The sequence below is a fragment of the Alligator sinensis genome, unplaced genomic scaffold, assembly GCF_000455745.1.
Source record: "Alligator sinensis unplaced genomic scaffold, ASM45574v1 scaffold975_1, whole genome shotgun sequence".
In the NCBI taxonomy this organism is placed as follows: Eukaryota; Metazoa; Chordata; order Crocodylia; family Alligatoridae; genus Alligator; species Alligator sinensis.
The window spans coordinates 2,266,879-2,277,029 of NW_005842068.1; the positions used below are offsets into that span (position 1 = coordinate 2,266,879).

General features: G+C 42.9%; 1 protein-coding gene across 7 annotated transcripts in view; it reads right to left on the reverse strand.

Moving 5' to 3' along the window:
* The window catches only part of PARVG (parvin gamma), a 47,675-nt gene that overhangs the window by 6,007 nt on the left and 31,517 nt on the right, over window positions 1-10,151 (reverse strand). For 6 of the 7 annotated variants that reach the window (XM_006023578.3, XM_025204103.1, XM_014519927.2 and 3 more), the window contains 3 exons: window positions 9,578-9,639; window positions 9,412-9,480; window positions 7,096-7,197 (listed from right to left, as the gene is read on the reverse strand). In XM_006023578.3, coding sequence (XP_006023640.1) covers window positions 7,096-7,197; window positions 9,412-9,480; window positions 9,578-9,639 — 233 coding nt within the window. The remainder of the gene's footprint in view (window positions 1-7,095; window positions 7,198-9,411; window positions 9,481-9,577; window positions 9,640-10,151) is intronic. The other variant, XM_006023579.2, reaches the window with a different exon arrangement.

The window sequence follows — 10,151 nt, forward strand, 5'->3', positions numbered from 1 at the left end:
AGACCCGCCCCTCTTCCCTGCCTATGTAGGGGGTCGGACTCGATGATCTATTGAGGTCCCTTCCGACCCTAACATCTACGAATCTATGATTTTTTTGTTGCGATTGGGACATGAGAGCCTGACCCCAGGTGAAGGGGACATGGATTGAGTCTGGCAAAGAGATTGAGAGCAGTCGGGGTTTTGCTTTCTTTTGTTTTCTTTGGATATTTGAGCACAGGCCAAGGCCTCCCCTGGAAAGATGTGCACCTAACCAAGCTGACAGTCTCCCTGGTGGCTAAGTGCAGAATAATAGACTGACAGGCAGTATTAAGATCTGGCTGCAGAGAACTACAAGTGTCATCTGGAGAGGCTAGGGTGGGGTAAAGGGGAGGTTTTGGAGCCCCACAGAAGAAAACAGGGATTGAGACTGGTAGCATCACCTTGGGCATTGCCTCCTAGCAATATAATAACATCAAAGTCATGGCAGGGGAGAAAACATAAGATTGACTTCCTGGCAGACCAGGTGATCCAAAGCCAAGGTCCACCCTGTCACCACCTGTAGGAAAACGAACTCAGGGCAGTGGCAGCAAGCCCTACAGTTGTCAACACCTACAACTGTTGACAGTTGTGTGTACAGTTGTCACAAGGAGCTCCCCCTCCCCCCTGTTTATTAGAGAAAGAAGAAGTGTTTTTTTTAACAGGAATCTTTCATTTAGATGCCTCTGAAAATATGCTAGATGTATGCCTAACAAAGTATTTTTTTCCAGTTGTGTCTTCCCCTGCCTGCCCCAATTTAATATATTGGTAACATATGGGGTAATTCTAAAAAATATATAGTTTGCAGTAAGTTTCTCATTTTCTGTGTAAAATCATAAAGGTTTGAAATTTTTGGCCTTAAAAGTACTAAGTACTACATTGTTGATGTTACCTCATGTTATCTGTAAGAGAGTAAATTCATTACTGGGAATCAAGCATTTACAGTTCCTATGTACTCCCCTCTTGGCTCTTTCCATGAGAAAAACCTATGTGGGAGCATGCATTTATCTATTGGCATTAAAAAAAACAACAGAACAGTAGATTTTTGATTAATTATATCTAAAACCCAGATTCTACTCCCAATTTTAAATCATTGTAATGTAGGTTGGGTATTTACATTAAAAGATCCTATTCCTTTAAACACAATGCTTTGGGAGGCAGGGGTGGGGGCGCTTTAATTAGAGTGACTCCTAGAGTCTCTCTAATTAAAGCAACTGGAGCATCACATGTATCAGCATCCCTGTGCTGGAAAATGGCATTGGGGCACTTTCATTAAAGTTCATTGAACAAGCTTTAGTTAAAAAACCTCCACCACCATTTTTCAGGGCAGAGACACTGATACACGTGCTGGAATCTGCTCTGACATGCTGCAATTACAGCGCATTGAAGCAGCTTTGATATCCATGTATAGGAGGCCTATAGTACAAAAAGCAAAGGCCTCAAAAAATTATCCTTGGAAAACAGCAGGAGAAACCAGAAGTGACACCCACACCTTTTAACAACTCCTTGCTTCCTCATACATTTCACTTGCTACTGATCAATCTGTCCTTTAGGAGGTACATTGTACTGCACTGACATGATGTTCCTTATTATCTCCCTACAATTCATGCTGAAATGACACTCTGCATAAGCCAAGCAAGAGTTGTATTTCATTCCAGACAGATGCAACACCTTTGCGTTGCCACCTGGTTCTGTGATTAGAAGCAGAGAAAACAGTCTAAACCTAGATTTGAAGTGTTCACCAATCAGATAGCAAACAAAGGATTAGAGAGCTAGAGAACTGTAAAGCTACAAACTGCTTAAACTAGAATGAATAAAAAAGATTACTTAGTGAAATCACCAAGTAAATAGAAAGATGTTTTCTTCCCTTCTCACCCAGTGCCGTTCCTGAGGACCCTGGCAACCATTACACTTAAGTCAAGATTGACCAGTTAACTGTGTCTTAAGAAGTGACCTGGCCATATGTTCAGGCAATTAATGACATGACAAAAGTAGGAAACAAGCCACCAAATTATTCCACAAAATATGTCAAATTATGCCTTAAATTGAACATGTGGCAGGCTCCCCACCATGCAGCCTGATGCTGGCTTCATGGGGGATCTTAGTTGACAGACCCTTTCATGTCAACAGGCTGACAACCCTGTGGTGCAGCCCTAGATGGAGCTGTCCCACACTGTTTTCAGGGTGCTGAGACAGGGGACCTCATCAGCTGGGCCAGGGATGCCAGATTGTGGGGAGCCACTGGCATCCCCATGATCTGGAAGGTTGACTGCTTTGCCTTAGAGCTCCCAGGGAGTTGTGGAGCAAGGCATTTAATACATCCCAGGCATAGCGACCCTGGAATGAGGAGAGGTTCCCTGGTCCTAGGGTCCCTGTGCATCAAGACCTTTAAAAACTGCATGTGCAGCCCACCCCTACACATGGTTTTCTGACATCCCAGTGCATGGGGCTCTAGTTGAAGATTCCAGTACAGCCCCAGGGCCAAGACTGACAATCAGCTGATTGCTGGTTCCAACCTTGAGACACCACCGGAGTCTCAAACTGGCTATATTATGGTCCTAGCCCTGGGACCAACAACTAGCTGATTATTTTCCTAGCCCTGGGACCACACTGGTTCACCAGGCATACGGATTTCAACAAGCTGGCGTACGGGGAGCCCAGGATCATGATCCTAGGCTCCCCCTACACTGGCAAGTAGTAATGGCATGATTGGGATCCAATCCTCAATCCCAAAATCATGCATCCTGCCACGCACATGCCTCTGTTCCCTGCCCCAACTCCATGCCCTGTCCCTATCTTTTCCTCTTCACCTCTTCCCCCCAAGTTGTCCTGATTTCTGCCTGCCTCTCCATCTGTTCCTGTCCTGATGCCTTCATCCTCTGCTGCTGCTCCCTCCAGCTCTTATTCTTCTCCCTCTGCTCTTCTTCATCCTCTGATTCCTAAACTTTCTTCTTCACCTTCCTGCATTCCAGCATGGGTTTTTTTTTTTCCCTTCCTTCACCTTCATCCTGTCTGGGTCCATCATCATATGAATCACTAAGTGAAAAGCCTATGCTCAGTGCTCTCAGTTCTGGTGCCCAGTTCCAGAATGTCCCTTAGCTCCTGGGTGGAATAAATTGGAGGAAAAGCAGTCCTCCCTCTTCAGGCCTGAGGTTGAAGTATGCTTATTCATGCTGTGAGGATGACACCCACACAGCATTAGCACATAGGTTCTGTCAGGGGATGGTACCCACTGGTGCTGATGTAATTTTCAGAGAACGTAGTTACCAAATTAAAAAAGTTTCTACTGTGCATGTGCAAACTAATTTTCAGAACTCTGCCCACACGTGGGCAGTTTTTCATAGGGACACCAAAAAAACAACCCTCTGCTTGAAAGCATGAGAGCCCAGGAACTCCTCAAAAAAAACTGTTATCAGAATTTCTTTTGACATTGGGTAATGATATATTTTTCCATAACTTCATTCTTAAAAACAGCATAATCACCGTAGTTGAAAAAAAATACTTGGTTAATTGTAGCCAAATAGTTCAAGAGGGGTCTTACACTGTGAAGCATTAGACAACCTTAACAATAGGTGAGGCTTTTATCTCCTCTCATAATACAGGACAGGAGGGAAAAATTAGTGTCATCTTTAATACAACAGGGATGGTGAAGCAAGAGATCAGAGACTACATCATCCACAGAGTCCCCAGGTATGAGTAGGCAGCAATAGCCATTGACCTAAAGAATAAGAGAGATCCAAGTACATATGATCTGTGCTACGCAAGGATCCAGCTGCAATACATTTCTGGTTTCTTTTGAAATTACATTACTATATCCTATAATGCTTCACATAAATTTTGCTTTATTTCTCAGATTTTTCTCCATTTTTTCCATCGTTAGCTCCCATCCTAATTTCCTGTGCTTGAGTTATACAAGTTGTCTATTGGCTTTGAGCTACCATATTTCAGCTTGAATGAAAGATGATATACCATTAACATCATTATGGTGTGACTAGTTGTCACTGCTTTATAACAGGAATGACATATTTTAAAATCTCAGAGGAGTTTTGCAGTACAGGTTACATTGTCATGTTCTGCTGTACCAATTAATTTCTAAAGCGTTGGGAAGTTAGAATATACAATGAGGTTGGAGCAAGGGTTTTACATGAAAGTAAAGTCTCTGAACTAGGGTAGTAAGAGTTCTTTTTATCATTATCTGATTTTTAATATCATTTAATGTACAAGAAATGAAAAAAAAAATGCTTTGACTAACCATTCAAAAGTAAGCCTAGTAGATCACCTAGTAGATCACCTAGCCTGAGATCAACATTATTGAAATGAAATTTCTTTAGACATACGGTATGGTAGTAGAATCAGTCTCACCCTCTGTAGATTCCTGTCTGAAAGTAAGGTACAATGGTCCAAGGCTAGAAATAAGAAGCAATATTTCTGGGTTCTAATTCCAACTCTGCCACTTAGTTACTATATGATTTATCACTGTAAAGTGGGGGAAGAAACCTCTCTTACATAATATTTGTGTGATGTTATTAATTAAAAGGGGCAATTTAAAAAAAATCTTAAAATATTTTGAATAAAAAAATATTCATTTGTTCAGTTGTTTTCATGAGGCAATCTCATTTTTTATCAAATTATTTGAAATTAAAATGTTTTGTTTCTGACTGAATAGAACTGGATGAACAATTTTCACAGTGGGAGGAGAATATTGAATTGGGGGTGAAATTTGATAATTTCATTCAAATAAAAAAGTTTTGTTTGAATTAATTTGAAAGAAAACGGTTTGTTTTGAATATATTTGTCAAAGCATCAGAAGATCAAAGTGGTACATTTTTTCCCCCCTCAATTTCTCAAAAAGCTATTTTTCATTGAGAAAATTTGGACAAAAAAATTCAATAAATGCAAATGCATTTAGAGATGTTTGGGTCAAAAGGTTGTTCGTATTTCTCACTTTTTAATGATCTTTTGGACATTTTCATTATAAATATGTAATGTTGCAGGAAAGCAAAGAGTGGTTATATTTGCAGTGTGGAAACAGATCTTTTTGGGGAAAAGAAACTTTACTTTTAAGCTGTGGCCAAAAGAGGCTTCCTTTGCTGTATGCCAATCTTTAAAAGACAGAATTAACTGATGCTTATTTTTAGGTACCTGGCTTGAATATAGCCTAAGTCAGAAGTGACCCGATGTCAGAACTATTCAGAGGCTCATATGAAATAGTTTAGCAACCTCAGTTTAGTTTACAGTGGGAAGACTTCCACATACAAAATCCACCAACCGACAAAATAGTAGTAACTGGCAACTCAGCAGCATTGTACACCAATGAACATTACACTGGAATTAGTACCATAGCAACTAAGTTTGACACTTGGGGCAAGCCTGCAGCAGCAGCCTGCCCTCGCCCCGCGCACAGGTCCCGGGGGTACACCCACCCCATGCTTGCCTGAGAGTGCATGCAGAAGCAGAAGGCACCTTCCCCTAGTCCCTGCAACCCATAAATGAGCTGCTTGCGGGAGGGGAGGGAGGAGGGAAGGGGTGGTGGGGAGGGGCAAAATCAAGGCCCCTGCAGTGAGGGAGGAGTGGGGCTGGGGCAGTGCTGCCCAGCCAGAGCAGGGCACGTGTAGGATGGAGCTGTGGCTAATCTGCGGGGAGCAGGGGGTGTCTCCCAACAGTGTGCACACCCTGGGAGGGCATGGTGTGGGGCGTGTGCCTCCAGGTCTGCATGGGGAAAGGCAGGGGGGGCTGCAGCTGTGGGCTGGGGCCAGGGCTGCGCCAGGCTCTTCCTGGTGAGGGGCTGAGCCAGGCTGTGCTGCTCGGGGTGGGTGGTGGCGGTACTGGGAGAGGGGTTGTGGGGGGAGCTGCAGCCACCCCAAAATTTGCCGTCTGCCTTGAGTGCAGCCCCAACCCAACCAGCCACCTGCCATGTGCTGGGAAGAGCCTGGCACAGCCCTGGCCCCAGCCCAGAGCTGCAGCCCACCCTGCCCATGCCCCACACTGATCTGGGGGCACACCTACCTATGCCCTCCTGAGGTATACACAGCCGCAGGAGCTGCCCCCCCTCCCTATACCCCCCAGATGAGCCACAGCTCCATCTCATGCCCACCCTGCCTCAGCTGGGCAGTGCCTGCACCAGCCCCTACCCCAGACCCACTCCTTCCCTCACCACCTTGATCTGCCCCCCACCCCTGCCCCTTTCCTTGCTGCCTACATGCTGGATTGCAGCTGCACGCACGCATGGGGCATTTATCAGCCAAATTATCGGCCACATCAGGCCGATTTCCAATACAATCAATTTTCTTTATATCGTTGCCAATCCAATATCAGACCAATGTATCGGTACACCTCTAATAAAAAGCAGATATTTCAGGGGAGGTGCTCATGAGAGGAGCTATCACAGAAGGCAGGAGAGCATGTGCTGCTTGTTTGTACAAATGGCATCTACACTGCGGTAACAGACCAGCACAATTTTACCCATTTTCTCCCAAGGTAATGCTACACTGGACTTATGTGAGTTACACTGGTATAGATGTTTATGCTATGTGTCCATTTTTGGTTTACACTCAATGTAAACACATCATCTATCCCAGACCAGAGTTCTCAGCTTGGCTAACAGGTTCAATGAACTGATATTAAGAAAATCACTTAGTGCAGATAGGGAATGACTTTAGCTCATGTCTATAGCACAGCTCTGGAAGCACGCAATAGACTTTGTATAGGCTCAGTACTATTGTTTGAGTTCTGTGAGTAAGTAGGAGATTCAGTTTCTAGGGCTGTCAGTCTAACATTGCTTTCATATTCACACATTTGTATTTATCTTGTTAACAAATGCATCTTACAATAGCTTGCATTTTGTAGGGTCATAGCTGGTTTCAGTACAGCCTTTAAGAAGGGTATCTCTGTCAGCTTTCAAATCAATGTATATAGCATGACTCTCCTGTTTGCTGACAAGCCTGCTATCCAGAAAACATGCCTATGCATGTTTAACATTATATACATCAGTAGAACCAGTATTTTCAATTATTCTATTCACGGGCATAAAGAAGCAAGTGCATAAGGTGTTTGCAGGTTAAGTACATAAAAATAACCTACCATTTCTGTTTCAGAACTTGGATTTAGGAAGAAATCCCTTAAATTCAAGAAAAAACCTTGAAGTTGTCCAATTAACAACAGTAAGATGACACCATCTGCAAACTATAATAAATAATACATAAAGATGCATATTATATATTAAACTGGCCTTTAACAGTTCCTGAATCAAAAGATACTATATTTACCTGAATCCAAGACAATTTCAAATTTAAGACAACTCCCAATAATGAGACTCTATCCTTGAAAATGTATAAATTTGTTATAATTTTTCCATGTATAGAATCTAATTATTGCAGGGTCATCTTCAATTTGTCACCCCCACCCCCCCATTAACACCACAATGAGGCAACCAGCAGCAGTGGGGCAGGAAGTGAGGAGACAGGTGGTAGGGGCATCAAGTGACCTGCCCCTTGGCCCTCCATCACTTCCCCACCCCCATGTGGGCTGCCACCCCTGTGCCTGCATCCCCGATTGGCTACCCTGGCTGCCACCTGCCCCACCTCCCAGTTGGCCCAACCTGCTGCCTGTCCCCTGCATTGCCTGCCCCTCTGCCACTGCTCCATTGGATTCAGAGCTAGAGCCAGGGCTGAGGCCAGGACTGGGGCAAGAGCCACTGCTGATGCAACTGCTTCTACCTGGTTGGGTAGAGGGAGAGCCAGCATGTGCTCTGCACCCTGTGCCAGAGCAGACTGGAGCTAGAGCCAAGATGGATGGTATGTGGCAGTGAGGCAGAGGCAGCAGTGGGAGGGTGGTGACAAGAAGTGGTGGGAGAAGCAGAGGCTACAGGGGGGGAAGCAGGGGCTATGCCTCCAACTCTGACTCTGAGCCTAGGCGTGGAATTGGCGCTGCAGCTGCTGCCTGTCCTTCCCCTTCCCCCCTCCCTACCCCACCAGCTTGTACTCAGATCCAAGACAAAGGCCCTTTCCAACCCCATACTGAATGGAAGAAAAAACCCTGTCTTGTATTTAATAAATACGGTAAATGCTGTTCTATAGAAAAACACTAATATGCATTAGTAATAAAAAAAATGTCATAATTTAGTACTTAGAGCCCTTATTTATACAGTATTAGAGCCCTTATTTTTACTTGACAGTAATCCTTCCAGAACTTCCATTCCTATAACTCATCTCCATCAGGAAAAGTCAATAGAATTATAATGGCTTATGCTTCAGTCTTCAGCCATCAGCACAAATCACTGGAATTATCATCACAACAGCATGTTTAATCAATTAAACAAAATGCTAGTTGTGGCCTACACTGCTCTAAAATCCTTGCATGTGCATACAGAGGAGGAAAAACAAACAACACAAGAAATCCCCTCACCCTAATTTATCTCAATGTATTAATTCTGTACTCCAGAGAGCACAAGGCTGTTCCTTCTATGTGCACCCAACGTGGCTAGTCACACCAAAGGAAATGGGGCAAAGGAAGCACAGCTACAATTCCATCTCTCTTCACTGACACAAGCATGCTGAACTCATCCACACTGATAATGTGATGTAAACTTTTCACATATGAATTTCCATAAACTGTGGCCTAGAATTGAATAAATGACTAGTAATTTTGGATAGGCTAAATTGTGGGGGCTCAACCTCAGGTACTTTAAAGAAGCCTGATTTTCAGATTATGGTTGATCAACCCTCTATAAAATATAAGCTTCCTTACCACATCTCAAGTAGGGCATCCCTAAATCTCAAGTAGGGCACCTATACATGTGCCCAATGCCTGCTAATTCTAATTAGAATGCGTCATACTTAATTGAATCTTCTGGAGCCTGCTAATTAGCACGCTCCAGCAGCCTCAGTGTCACATGTATTCAGGGGCCCCAGGCTTCAAAATGGCAGGAAGGGTGCTTTGACTAAAGCTCTTTCAATGAGCTTTAGTTAAAGCACCTCCACCACCATTTTGAAGCAAGGGATGCTGAATAAACAAGATGCTGCAGGCACTTTAATTAGAGTGGCTCCCAAGAGCTGCTGTAATTAAAGCACCCTCCTCCCACAAGGAGCATGTAGAAAGATGACTTACTTTGGAAATAACAGGCAATAGAAGCTGCAGGGGTTCAAGCACCTCTGAAAAGCAGACCCTGTATCACTGAAACAAGGGTACTGTATTCAATACAATACACTCATTTTCAATTGCTTAGCATATGGGCTCTAAAAAATGCTACACGACTGAAGTTTGATATGCTTTACCTCAGGCTAGGAATGATTTTATGTATTTTTTTGGCAAGATTAAAAAAATACAGGAATTTTGGAGGTGATGGGAAATATTAACATAACTTACAGACAAGTTAACATACAGCAAAAAGTGTGTTACCTGATTTTCAAAATCCTTCACATTTAATCCTAATTTTCCAACATGTTTGTTGACAAATTGCAAAAATACCTAAAGGAAAGGGAAGAGAGAGAAAAAAATATTTCAGTGAAGTCATAAATTATATCTTACAGTGTAAATGTCAGCGTGTATTTAAAATACAAGTTACCTCTTTTACAGCTTCCAATTTGTCAGGAGCATGGGTGAATAATTCATCAAAAGCATCAGTATCTAGGCAAAATATTTCACAAATGTTATTAGAGATTATTTGGAATAGCTACCAGTCAAGTGGTTAAGGGAGGTTGAAGCAGTTGCTTCACACTACTAAAAGGAAAAAGCACCTTGCCTCTGCATTCAGTAGAGAAGATGGATCTTTGCTTCTCTGCACTTGGAATCTTATGTCAAATAAAGTAGTTTGTTTTAGTCATCTTCCCTAATTTTAAAATGCATAGGCTGTTGTGATTTGTCTGTCACTAGCCTGAGGCAGTAGGAAAGGTGAAGGAAATTCTGTGCTTTTTATGTTTCTTCTGAGCTTCATACCCATGAACAAGTGAGACAAAAAAAAAAAATAATCAACAAAGAGAACTCTAAATCACTGGGCTCTTCTATACCTCAAATTTTGATTGCCATCAATGAGACTTTCTACAAAAACTGAGGGGAGAGAATGGCTCCAACTTGAGCATTAAAAATATCTGCCCGTAGATGAAGATTAATCAATTTTACAGTACTAAAGGACCAGCAGG